This window comes from Crocuta crocuta, unplaced genomic scaffold, assembly GCF_008692635.1.
Source record: "Crocuta crocuta isolate KB4526 unplaced genomic scaffold, BGI_CrCroc_1.0 scaffold811, whole genome shotgun sequence".
NCBI lineage: Eukaryota > Metazoa > Chordata > Mammalia > Carnivora > Hyaenidae > Crocuta > Crocuta crocuta.
In genome coordinates this window covers 657,568-670,454 of record NW_027530352.1, presented here as the reverse complement: position 1 = coordinate 670,454, position 12,887 = coordinate 657,568, and the positions used below count along the sequence as shown (strand labels likewise).

General features: G+C 49.4%; 3 protein-coding genes across 4 annotated transcripts in view; 2 read left to right on the top strand and 1 right to left on the bottom strand.

Moving 5' to 3' along the window:
* Window positions 1–5,305: 5,305 nt before the first annotated feature.
* Window positions 5,306–12,887, bottom strand: part of LOC144232916 (histone H1.1-like) — a 35,213-nt gene continuing 27,631 nt past the window's right edge. The window contains exon 2 of one of the 2 annotated variants that reach the window (XM_077765761.1): window positions 5,306–5,746. In XM_077765761.1, coding sequence (XP_077621887.1) covers window positions 5,306–5,746 — 441 coding nt within the window. Of the gene's footprint in view, window positions 5,879–12,887 lie in introns of both variants that reach the window. The other variant, XM_077765760.1, reaches the window with a different exon arrangement.
* H3C1 (H3 clustered histone 1) lies at window positions 7,996–8,719 on the top strand. Its single transcript, XM_077765706.1, has one exon. The coding sequence runs from the start codon at window positions 7,996–7,998 to the stop codon at window positions 8,404–8,406; it is 411 nt and encodes a 136-aa protein (XP_077621832.1). The 3' UTR covers window positions 8,407–8,719.
* Window positions 9,154–9,486, top strand: H4C1 (H4 clustered histone 1). The gene has a single exon (XM_077765705.1). The coding sequence runs from the start codon at window positions 9,154–9,156 to the stop codon at window positions 9,463–9,465; it is 312 nt and encodes a 103-aa protein (XP_077621831.1). The 3' UTR covers window positions 9,466–9,486.

The window sequence follows — 12,887 nt, the reverse complement described above, 5'->3', positions numbered from 1 at the left end:
TCTCTGAGGATGGGACTGGTTTTGGTTTGTTTGACATCTTGGTGCCAATCCTAAATGCCTGCTTTAGTCCACCGGACACCCTGCATCCATTAAAGATATTAAGTGAAGTTTAAAAATAGCAATTTTCACCTTCGAAGGTAGAGCTGGATCTATGTCTGATTTCTTTATAGGAGAATATGTGAGGCCAGCATTCTGGGTCTCGTCTCCGCGAGTGTAATACGGGACAATAATCACAGGCTGCTGTGAGCAGTGCTCCGGTACAGAGCGCCAGCTACAGAACACAATAAATCAGCTTTTTCTATTAATTCAACAATTGTGAAGCACTTTCATAGACAGGACGTGCCGAAGAGGAATTCTTGGGCCACCATCACGTACTCTTTGTGGGACCCCGGGTAATTCAACACCTGCCCTAGGCCTCCATCACTCCAGAAAAAAATATTAATTCAATTTTAGACACGACCAAGAAAAGCATTCACTACTGAGTGGGCCTCGGCCCAGATCAGTGGTTCCCGACTCCTGCAGCCCACGATGGTTCTCAGGAGAGCTTTTCCATGACACGCCTAAGCCAGCCTGGGCCGCCCTGCCTGGGCCGCCCTGCCTGGGACCCCAAGCCGAGGGTTGACATCTTCAGTTTTGGTAGTGAACTGAACGGGCCTCTTCCCCGGGGGTGTCATGTTTTTGTTCTTACCCAGCTCTTACCTCTTGTCTGCCTCCCCCCCTCCGCCCTGCCCGCTTCCACGCTTGCCCCCCCTCAGGCGCCCACGTGCGGCCCCTGGATTTCCTCGCGTTTTAAGGTTACAAGCGGAAATCCGCAGGCCACGACGCCTCGTCTGATGAACCAGGAAACCTAAGCCTTGAGCGGAGGGTCGGTACCAGGTACACCGTCTACCAGCTTGTGTTACGCATATTGAAAAGTACGTCAGGGTTATTGTACTGTGTGTGGCTATTAGACAAATGAGCAGGGCTGATAAATTATATTGAAGGTAACCTCTGTAAACATGTCCTATTTTATAGTCACTCCTTTACTGGCTGCAGTGAACTGCCTGGACATCGAGTCAGCGTATGGTCTTGTTCTCTCATCTGCTGAACGAGGGGTTAGAAGGTGGCGTGTCTATGGGGCTCTAGGTCCGTCGCGAGGCTTATCGACTGTACGGTGTCCATCCGGATAGGTGAGGGGGTGGAGAATGACCTAGTGCGGGGTGCAAGGTGCACCCTAGTGCCTGGGGCTGGCTCGGCGAAGGTCTCCCAGAAGAGCCTCTTCTGGGACGGAAGCTTAAGCCCCTGTGTCTCCGGAAGACCGCGGGAGCCCATTTCTCCGGAGGCGCTGAGACCCGACAGTCGGATATCCTCACCCTGTTCCGTGCTGCTCGCCGTGCACAGTATCACCCCTCACAGTCCTCCTTGTAGTCTGGCGCCTCCTCCTTGGGGCCCCAGGAGCTGAAGACCACTCCCCTTACCGTGCACCCCCCCTTACCATGCACCCGTCCACAGCGCCTGTGGGGCCCGGGCTGGGGGAAGGAAACGCGCTCTGCCTGGCCGTGGTCCAGCCTTGACCCACTTGGAACTCTCTGGAAGCGCGGCGCCTTGAGGAGAGCTCTCCTGGGACTGTGGCTGGGTTCTAGCTGGTACCAGTCCTCCTCCCCCTCCCCCACCCCGGGCTGTTATTTATCAAGCGCTACTCCTACCACAGGACCTTTGTTCTATTTGTGGAGACCAGAGCCATCGGTATGAATCCAGCAGCCTGGAATCGGACTTATTGACCGTCGTATCCTGCTGGAATAGGGGGGTCAAGGCGGTGATAGTGCGTGAGCTGTCAGGCTGGTTCGCGCCTGCGTGAAGTACCTAGTCATCCAAACCACCTCACAAACCCTCAACTCAGTCCAAACCTAAATGTGTCATATTTGATAACATGAGCAAAAATTACATTTGTAACATAGGAGGCCCTTATGTTTTCTTCAGATGACAGAACACTATAAGAGAAAAATGCATTTGCTGGGGAATTTTTAATATTTGGCCTAGTAAATCTGGCCAACACAGAAATCCACTGATGAAATTGTAGTTCTACTAAAGTAAAAATATATATTTTGGTAAAAAAAAAAAAGGAGGGATTCTCTGCTATTTTCTTTTTTATGCTTGTCTATAATAAATAAAAAATTGAATAAGCTTGGGGGGAACATTTTATTTCTACTAATTAGCCATTTTAAAGTTATATGCTAATCTAAGTCATACATAGCTAATGGCTTCATAAATAAGAAATTCTGATAGAATCAATACAGTAATACAATGAAAACTTTACAAATGTCCATAAACCACACGTGTTTTAAGAAACCAATTCTAACAGAGCCAGGTTCAGGAATATGTTAATTGTAAAATTATATTTTTACATATTCACATACATCAAATACATACATATTTTAGGATTAGGACTGCCAAAACGTTCAGTATTTCCTTCCGTCTGAACAGATGAGTGACTCCGTAAGTGTAATCCGACCAACAGATTTGAGGAATTGTGCAGAAGAATCAGTGGTTATTATAAAGGTACAGTAATCTAATAAGAATGTTTGGGGCTCCTGGGTGGCTCAAGTCCAAGAATGTCCAACTCTTGATTTTGGCTCAGGTCATGATCCCAGGGTCATGGGACTGAGCCCCACTTTGAGCTCCTCACTGAGCCTAGAGCCTCGTTGGGATTCTCTCTCTCTCTCTCTCTCTCAAATAAAAAGAAAAATGTTTAAGTGAGACAAGCGAAAAAACGCTGAGTACATACTATGACAAATGATGGAAAATATACTCACAGATTTATTAAAAAATTATAAAAATTAGAATTTAATGTAGAAATGTAAATGTAGTTCTTCATTTTTTAAGTAGGTCTCCCTCCGGTTTTTCTAAGCCCTTAGGAAGACACAGGAGGGTTCCCGAAGGCCTGCGCCTCAGGTGTGTGGTCGGCCCGCCGGGAGCCCGAGGCATCCCCCTGGTGGAAAACATTTCTTACTTCCTAGAATAAGACTTAAACTGCCTTCCACTCACAATGGAAACAAGCACACAAATTAGGAATACAGGTACACGACTAATATGGAGAGAGAAATAAAAAATTAGAATACATAAATAGATCCTATTATTAACAGTTTAATAACTAACCAAGGACATATTTCAGGTTTGTAGGAGAAATAGACGGAATATTTAACAAATGGTGTTAGAACTGGTCATCTATCTGGGCGAATGTAAACTCAATTCTGTCTTAAACAACATAAAAGTCTAGATGGATTAGAAGAAGACCTAGGATGCTGAATGAATAATGGCGGGGTTGGGGTTCAGCCTCTTAACCAAAATGGAAATCCAGAAGCTATAAAAGAAAGTTACGTTTCTAACTAAAACATTTAACATTTAATATTCTGGATATATAATTGTATAGAATACATATAAATGGAAAATGCACCATAAACAAAATTTGGGGGGAAATGTCAGAATTAGAAAACCATCTGCAACACAGGTGATAAGAAGGTTCCTATCTCTACTATGTAAAAAAACAGAAGGGGATAAGAGAGACAAGCTGCCCAATAAGAAAAATGAGCAAAGGGATAAATAGGCATTCTCTGAAAAGCATATTCAAATGACAACCTAAAGGAAGGATGCGCTAGTGACCATGGTAATGCAAATCAAAGGGACAATGTGAGACAATGCTATACCCTTCAGACTTGCAGAAGCTGCACCACACCTCGATGGCTGGAATGGATGAAGGGGAGTTATTTTCAGGACAGGTCAGCACCCACCCAAACATAAAACACACTGTAATCTAGCGATTTTGGTGTGGGAACTCTGTTGGCACCACAGTCAGTAATGGTAAATGGAAACAATGTCAAAGCTTATCCATAGGAAACGGGTGAATCGCTTATGTTACTACACGTGAAGGACCTGAAATAAAAAAGATCTGACTAGAAGGGATTTTCGAAAGGTTTTTGTTTTAAAAGACGCAGTGCATGTATTTTGTAAATAACCCTAACTGAAGACCGAAATGAACAATCCTGCATCTGGAGAGCAGGTATCTGGAGAGCAAGCACCAACCAGTTTGAGAGGAACACGGATGTGACGCGCCTGTTTGGCCTCCTGTGGGATAGGGGGAGCTCAGCCCGTGCGTGGAAAAAGAGTATTTGTAAAATAGAAATCATAGGGCCCGTGTAAAAATGTCTTTACAACCGGTTGAGGTGTTAAGTAGTAACCCTGGTTCAGTTTTCTGCTCGGATGTGAAAGACAGGGTTAAAGTGTGAATCCCAGAGTTTAGAAAACCTTTACAGAGGCGCAATTCTGGAAAGTGTCCACCTCCTATGGCATACAGCACCGCCCAAACAGAAACCCTGCCCGCAGTGAAGCCCAAGGTAGTCCGGCTGGAGTGCATTTTCCAGTATCCAGCAGGGCAGCTTTGTTTCCTAGTCTAGGCAACCCGGTGAGGGCTTTTGGGCTTTGGCGCTAAAACTCCACTGCAGCCAAGCCCCTTGGTCGTGACCACGGCCAGAAACTCGCCCGCAGCTCGGCCCACGCTAGGCGCGCGCAGTACCGACCGGCGCTTGCAGAGCTCGGGCGTCCAGGCGCCCCGGGCGGCATGCGGGGCCTACGTGGGGGGGCTCTCCGAGGACACCCGCCTGTGCGCCCTCCACGCCAGGGAGTCGTGCGGGGCCTACGTGGGGGGGCTCTCCGAGGACACCCGCCTGTGCGCCCTCCACGCCAGGGAGTCTCAGGTCCGTCCCGAGGTCATCCAGCTGGCGCGCCGCGTGTGTGGAGGGCGTGGCCAAGCCGTAGGGTTCACCTATTCCCTCGAAAAGCCCTGCTCCCGGGACCCGGTTTCGGAAAAGGCCGCTTTGGCACTACTGCCCCGACAACGCCACGTCCCGGTTTTGCACTCAACCAGGGAAGTCTAGTTCTGGGTGACACCTCCAGGTAGTTCCCATGGATGACGGTTAGTTTGGGGTGTGGGACTCAAGGGCAAGGACATGAAATTCCCTGGGTACTCGCGGCACAGCCGTGGAGAACCTCGGGTAACACGATGTACTGGGTAAGGGACTCCGGAACCGCTCCGCTTGAGGTCCCAGGGACTATTCTCAAGTACCGAGGCCTGGTTCCTGGCAGCGGGATCTTAACCCCCTAACCGATTAGGTGCGGGGCTGAAGTGGGCGGAGACCCTGGCGAGAGAGAGGGTAGAAACTTCGGGTAGGAGCCCGAGAACACGCGAGAACGTACTAATGCTCTTTCCCTGAACAGGTTGGTGGCTCTTAAAAGAGCCGTTGGGTTATTGGAAGCTTCCAACTGGAACTTTTTACTTCTTCTTGGGCGCTGCCTTTTTGGGCTTGGCGGCGGTCTTTGGCTTGGTGACCTTCGCCTTGGCCGCTTTGGGCTTCACAGCCTTGGCTTTGGCGGGGCTCTTGACTTTCGGCTTCACGACCTTGGGCTTCTTGGGGCTCTTGGAGGGCTTCTTGGTTACAGCAGGCTTCTTGGCCTTTTTCGGGGTCTTGACGGCTTTCTTAACAGCCGCTGTGACCTTTTTGGGCTTCTTAGACACGCCCGTCACCTTGGCTTTCACCACCTTCGTGGGGTTGGGCTTGGCCTCCCCAGGGGCCGCCTTCTTGTTGAGCTTGAAGGAGCCCGAGGCGCCGGTGCCCTTGGTCTGCACCAGGGTGCCCTTGCTCACCAGGCTCTTGAGGCCCAGCTTGATGCGGCTGTTGTTCTTCTCCACGTCGTAGCCGGCGGCCGCCAGCGCCTTCTTGAGCGCGGCCAGGGACACGCCGCTGCGCTCCTTGGAGGAGGAGACGGCCTGCACGATCAGCTCGGACACAGACGGGCCCGCGGGCTTCTTCTTGGCGGCGGCCGTGACCTTGGCGGGCCGCTTGGCCTTNGCGCACGGAAACTCCGGGCGGGGCGGCCCCTTGACCTCAGCGCGAGTCCCCCCCCTTTCGTAAAGCAGGCCTTCTAGTTTCGGGGGGCAGAGGGAGACGTTTGTAAACGCGGCCATCAAATAGGAATCCATGGAGTTTCACCTGAAGCTTCAGCAGGAGGTGTCGTCTGGGCCGCTNCAGCGCCGAAGCGAGAGATGCGCGCTCCAATCCTTTTGTGAATTTTGGGCAGAGGAGTGTCGTGGGAAACACGAGCACTCAAGCCGCAGCTAACACGCAAGCTGCACGTGCGAAAATCAATATACAATTCAATTAAGTTGAATTAAAGTGTCTGTAATTGCACTTCTTACAGTCCAATGCGCTGCACGAATCTCGATGCCTTTTCATCCTTCCCACGGAACCCCACCAGCGGCTGCTCGCGTTTACACCTGTCAGCATGTCGCATCCACCAAAGGCTTCTGAAGCTCAAAACTAGGCAGGGAGGGGGCATCAAATAAGCGCTAGGCGAACTGTAAGGGGCCTAGGGTGCCTTGTGTGAAAGCGAGAGGGTACAAGTCCTTAGGGCGACCCTCCTTTCGCTTCTCTGTGGCTGTAAGGAGCATTGAAAAGCATCAATACGGCTAAAGGGATTTCACATCGCGAACAAACTGACGAAAGAACAAAATGCCTCTCACGAGAGGTCTGGGCAATCGCCTGGCCTCCGGGAGGAGGCGGTGGCCTCTCATCCCCGCGCTGCGCGGCCGAGGTTGTCAAACAAGTCCGCGCCGGCCTGGGTACCCGGAGCCTCCCTGCTTCCCGCCAACCACCATGGGCCCGGTTCCCAGCTTGCCGCCAGTAATGGGATGTTCCCGCGTCCGGCTCTCCTACCGTTCTCCACCTCTCTCTATTTTCCAGAGTCTATTGTTTTCAAAACGCAACACGTAATTCCTAACAATTCGGAAGAGAACGATCGAAGCTAAGCGTTCGAAGCATAGCCGATTCTAATAACAGGTACACAACCTTCCTCCAAATACCGAAAGTTTCAGAAGTGAAACGGCTTTTGAAAATCAGACTTTTCTTAGTATAAGAAGCGTGGAATCTAATTAAACACAGGCTTTTGAAAGGAAATGCTGGATTCGGGAATTTAAGCAAAGGTTCCCGACTCCTGTGGATCCACTGGAGTACACAGGTTTCAAATAAAATACGAATATTCCTCCCAAATGAAGGATGCTCTATTTATTTTCTTACTGGCTGATCAGTATAAAAGACAACCAATCAAAAGGTAGAATCTGGCATGCAGACTCAGTACAAATCTGTCACATTTGATGCTAAAATCATGGAAAATTTTTAAAGCTATAAGGTTAGGCCTTGGGAGTGGTAAATTTGTGCTGTGGCTCGGATTTCCCGTCGATTGGACAGAGGACACGTCTGCTCCTCAAGGCTCAGAGGTTCCTGCTGGAGAGTTTAGTCACTGCTATTTTACACCTGGTAAAATGCGCTCTAGGCTTTAGGAAATATAAGGTACATAAGACACATGAGTGTGAGAAAGCTGCGTTTAGAAGTCAGCTTTAACATTTAACAAATAAGCGCCTGATAACAGGAAAGATTTCTGTAAACGCTAGCGTCATTTTATCATGGTTGAGATTGTCTTGTAGGATTCAAAAGTCTTCCTCAATTTAAGCATTATGAAAGAATCTCATTTTTTAAAAAGAGATTTAAGATTTCAGAAATATGCAATCTGATACCGGGTTATTGAGCAAGGACTATAAAGAGTACATTATTGCGGGCAATATTTCTCAGGTTTTCCTCCCCAAGAACTAAACAACTATAGAACTTTGAACTACAATAAACAATGAAATCAATGTCCAGTTTCTTGACAAGTTCACGTTCAGAGCATTGCAAAGTCGGATGTGGGAGAAACAAAACCTTGGAAAGAGCCGAGGATAACGTGATAGCCAATGACTCTGTACCGTTGTTGGAAAATTCAGAGATAGACCAATCAGAGCCCGAAGCTTTCTAGTCAAGCTTTTTTTTTTTTTTTCATCCAATCACTACACCCGACGTACTATAAATACTGGCAAACACTCTGCTGGACATATTTGTGCCTTTGTGTCGTATGTCCTTGTAGGTCCTTGTGATGGCTCGCACGAAGCAGACGGCGCGCAAGTCGACGGGCGGCAAGGCCCCGCGCAAGCAGCTGGCCACCAAGGCGGCCCGCAAGAGCGCGCCGGCCACGGGCGGCGTCAAGAAGCCGCACCGCTACCGGCCCGGCACGGTGGCCCTGCGCGAGATCCGCCGCTACCAGAAGTCCACCGAGCTGCTCATCCGCAAGCTGCCGTTCCAGCGGCTGGTGCGCGAGATCGCGCAGGACTTCAAGACCGACCTGCGCTTCCAGAGCTCGGCCGTCATGGCGCTGCAGGAGGCGTGCGAGGCCTACCTGGTGGGGCTCTTCGAGGACACCAACCTGTGCGCCATCCACGCCAAGCGCGTCACCATCATGCCCAAGGACATCCAGCTGGCGCGCCGCATCCGCGGCGAGCGGGCCTAAAGCTTCGTTCTTCGTGCTCCCTTCCCCAAAGGCTCTTTTCAGAGCCACCCACGTTTTCAAGGAAAGCGGCTGTAAAAGTCCCTAGCTCCGGTTTAATGGAACTAGCCACGCACTTAGAATTGAAAACCTAGGGGTCGACAATAATCTAACGGGTTACAAATGCTTAACATTATCGACATATTCCCTGTATTTGCGAACAAAACTGGCTTCTGGGCGTTTCAAGAGGGACGCTGAAGGGTTGGTCTTTGAGGACGATTAAACGGGACCTATTGAGCATCATTTGTAAAACAGGAACAATATTGCTTTGCCAAACCTAGCACGTAATTTTAAAACCTGGCTTTGTTTGCCATTGACTATAAACTGCCTGATTGGCATTTCTTTGATCTTGGTATTTTTGCCATTACTGAAATTTACTGTTAAAGACTTTTAGCCTTATAAGTATTCTCTCCAACTCAGAGCATTTTCGGAATGAGAACGTGAATTTATTATAAACTCAGTTCCTTAGAACAATGCAGCCCAGTTAAGGAAGTAAAGAAACCCTGGTCAAGCGAGGTTCTCGACCCGCCCCGCTCCTGCCCCTAGTTGCTGGGGCTTGGAGGAGGGGTTAAGGGAGGGGACTGTTGCGTCACATTTCCCGCCTGCTCCCTTTCCATTCTCTGCATCTGCAAGGGGGCGGGGGGCGTAGTTATATAAGGATCGGCTCTCGCTTTCTTTGTCACTTGCTGTTGGTTTGCTTTCCTGGAAGCCATGTCCGGCCGCGGCAAGGGCGGGAAGGGCCTGGGCAAGGGCGGCGCCAAGCGCCACCGCAAGGTGCTGCGCGACAACATCCAGGGCATCACGAAGCCCGCCATCCGGCGGCTGGCCCGGCGCGGCGGCGTCAAGCGCATCTCCGGCCTCATCTACGAGGAGACGCGCGGGGTGCTCAAGGTGTTCCTGGAGAACGTGATCCGGGACGCCGTCACCTACACGGAGCACGCCAAGCGCAAGACGGTCACGGCCATGGACGTGGTCTACGCGCTCAAGCGCCAGGGCCGCACCCTCTACGGCTTCGGGGGCTGAGCTCCCTGGTTTCACTATCCGATCGTTTCATTTCTTAATCAAAGGCCCTTTTCAGGGCCACCCAACTGCTCAGAAAAAGAGCTGTCCTAAACAGTATGGGTACTTGAGCCTGCAGCTCTCTACTGTAGCTGAGTGAACAATACTGAGACCAAATCCCGGAAAGCAGTGGCATTTTGAGAGGAATTCGGTCCGATCGTCTTTTATGCGAAGGCAGCTCCCTAAGCTCCATGTCCTTTCCCCCACTCCTCCGTCCCCATGTACCGCATACGAGCAGGGGAGGAGGGATATTCCAAGTCGAAAGTGGGGGGAAACCAAGCAGGTTACCGCACTTGGCAAGGGTGTCCAGGAACAAAGAGGACCATTGTCCAATCGGCAAGTCCCATCCATGTTGTCAACCAATCAGAACTGATGATCTCATGTCCCCCACCTCCCTCCCAGAGGCGAGTCGGAATGGGGGATGGGAAGGCTGGCCAGAAAAGCCAAAAACCCTGCTTTAGGAATTTTAAAAATGTCTTTGCAAATTATGAGATAGACCTCAGACATCTAAATGGCCCTCTCAGGTCCCAAGAACAGTACTGAAGTTCTCACCGCTAATAAAATGATTTGTTTTTTTTTTAAAAGTCTGGAAATGGTGGGCAGGGGAGGAAACTAGATTCAGAGTCCCAGAAAACTCAGAGAACTGGCTTCAGGGGAAATGAAAATCTGGTTTATAGGGGAAAGTGCCTCATTCACTGTCAGTACAGCCCTCCGCAGTTAGCCATGCTTTTTTCCTTCCTTCAGAGAGAAATGGAAATGAGGGTGATGGAAATGTTGTACATTAGATACTGGGCATGGCTGTACAATTAAGTACATATACTAAAATACATTGGACTGTACACTTCAAGGGGGAGGCGGTTATGATATATAAACTGTATCTCAAGATCTAGAGGGGGAGGGCAGAGGGGGCGCTGACTGCAGCCTCCCTACGTTAGCTTTAGCCAGTGTCTCTCCTAGCTTTTCGGGTCCCCTTTCCCACCTGATAATTGTCCTCCAATATTTCTTGGGAAATGATAAAAGTACCTAGTCTGGCTTAATTTAAATTGACAGTGGGGAGAATTCAGAGGTGCTTTCTGGACAGCCAGAGGATCAAAATGGGCCTGGGTGGTCACTTTATGTCCTTAGCTGGTGTTCCTTCAAGAGATACTTATGGACCTTATGTGACATGCCAGAGAACTGCCGAAGGCAGTGGGGTACATCAGGAGCAAATCAGACAGAATCCCCTGTCCTGGACCTAGAGTATATGTAGAGACGTGTGTGGATTCAGATTTTCTATATGTGAGGGGAGGTGTAGAAGCTATGACAATAGCTATGACCAGGGTGCCTGGGTGGCTCAGTCAGTTGAGCATCTGACTTTGGCTCACATCATGATCTCACAGTTCATGGGTTTGAGCCCTGCATCAGTCTCTCTGTGAGCTCTCAGAGCCTGGAGCTTGCTTTGAATTCTGTGCCTCCCTCTGTCTCTGCTCCTTCCCTGCTCATGCTCTGTCTCTGCCTCAAAAATAAATAAAACATTTAAAAAAATTTTAAAAAACACTAGGCATATCTGGCTTCTGTTTTGGTTGCCCTAACTTCTTTACTCATCACCTTGTAGACAGCTCCGTACCCATTTGTCATACTCAGTTGCTTGGGTGAAAGAAAGCCTCTGGGCCTTCCTCGGGCCTAACGCTCATGAAGGTCTGTCCAGAACAAAGATACTGCTGCCCGCTTTGCCACACTGCACCATCCCTCAGCTCTAGAAAAAAAACTGCCACGCGGATTGATTCAGGCAGTGGTAAGTCAAGGCAGAGCAGATGGAGAATTGATTGTTGCAGCTCTCTGGTGGGCCTAGGGTCTTGTGTAGAAAATTCATGCATTCATTCACAGATGGGGTGCAGGGCACACTACCCTGATAGGCCTCCTTGGCATATTAAACATGTTTAATTCAAGGAGTTGGAGCTGCATAAGCNCCCCCCCCCCCCCCCCCCGTTTTCCTTTTCCCTGAAAGCAGAAGATAAATCTCTTTCATAAAAGGCACCCTCCTATGCCAGGGGGAAGAGAAACATCCTTATCACCAGACATGAGGAATTCAGCGTTGAGAAGTCCGTACGAACAAATCTTGTTGCTTCTCTACTCCGAGCCCAAAGCACTTTGTCTTTTCCATTCTTTAGAAATGTATTGTCTAGGGGCATCTGGGTGGCTTAGTCGGTTGAGTGTCGNAAGGGGCCAAGAAATGAGCCAAATGTGCTCCAGAGTTTCTTTATTCTTTAGTAGGGCTCTATAGCATCCCATTTAGTATGGACTGTGCGTATGTATCCCCCACAAATTCTTGTGCTGAAATTTTAAGTCCCAAAGTGACAGTATTAAGGGATCCGGCATCTGGGTAGCGGTTAGGCCATGAGGATGGAGCAGGCCTGAATGGAACTAGTGCCCTTTATACATGAGATTCCGGAAAGCTCTCTGGTCCTTCCTTCTGCCATGTGAAGACACGGCAAGACAAGTCTATGAACCAGGAAATGGGTTCTCACCAGACACCAAATCTTGTCTGAATCTGTCCTGTCTGGATTTTCCAGGGCCTTGATCTTGGACTCCCAGCCTCCAGAACTGTGAGAAATCAATGTTGTTAGCCACACAGTCTATGGTATTTTTGTTCTAGCATCCTGAACTCGGACCACCACTTCAAGGATATCCAGTCCCTTCTGAGGACAATTTACATTTCCATTTACCATTAAAATGCACAGTCATAAATGCTGTTTAAAGTCTTGATCTCATTCAGTCTTACCATTTATAGACTGGCGCTTCCCAAATTTTCCTCTAAACCAGACCGCTCACTTGAACTCAAGAATCTCTTTTCCAATTGACTATTCAAGTCTCTTCTTGAAGTGTCAGAGAGACAGGTTAGTAGAGTAGCCAAGCAGCAGAGGTGTTTTAAGCAAATGTCAATATATGTCTCCAGCATTAAATCAATGCGGAGTATTCCGTTACCTGCTTTATCAATTGCAGGACAGTCAAAGAACTTTTTGTAACCATGTTTGAAACGTTCATTAAAATAAAAAAAGAAAAATCACCTTACAATTCATACAGGAGGCAGGCGGGAGATGAGCCCTGCAGAGATGAAGGGGGAAGGTCCAAGGCACTCACCAGAGAGCCAGTGACCTCAGAGGCGGGAGCTTCTCCCCCAGCCCCTCCGATTTGATCCCTGCCGAAGGCCTCGGGGTTCCCTGTACTCAGAGACCTGAATTGTTAACAGCCTCCCTTTAATCTAGTAAATGGGAATTTCCAAACTGTGCTTAGCCGGAGGCTTAAGGAGGCCCCGCGGCCTGAGGATGGAAATCAGCAAAGGCACCTTTAAGCTGAAGCACACCGCGTGCGGGGGCGGGGCGGGGGCCGACCTCGGCCTCGCCGGC

Coding starts and splice junctions, on each gene's coding strand:
- H3C1 (XM_077765706.1), top strand. CDS start 7,996: ATGGCTCGCACGAAGCAGACGGCGCGCAAGTCGACGGGCGGCAAGGCC.
- H4C1 (XM_077765705.1), top strand. CDS start 9,154: ATGTCCGGCCGCGGCAAGGGCGGGAAGGGCCTGGGCAAGGGCGGCGCC.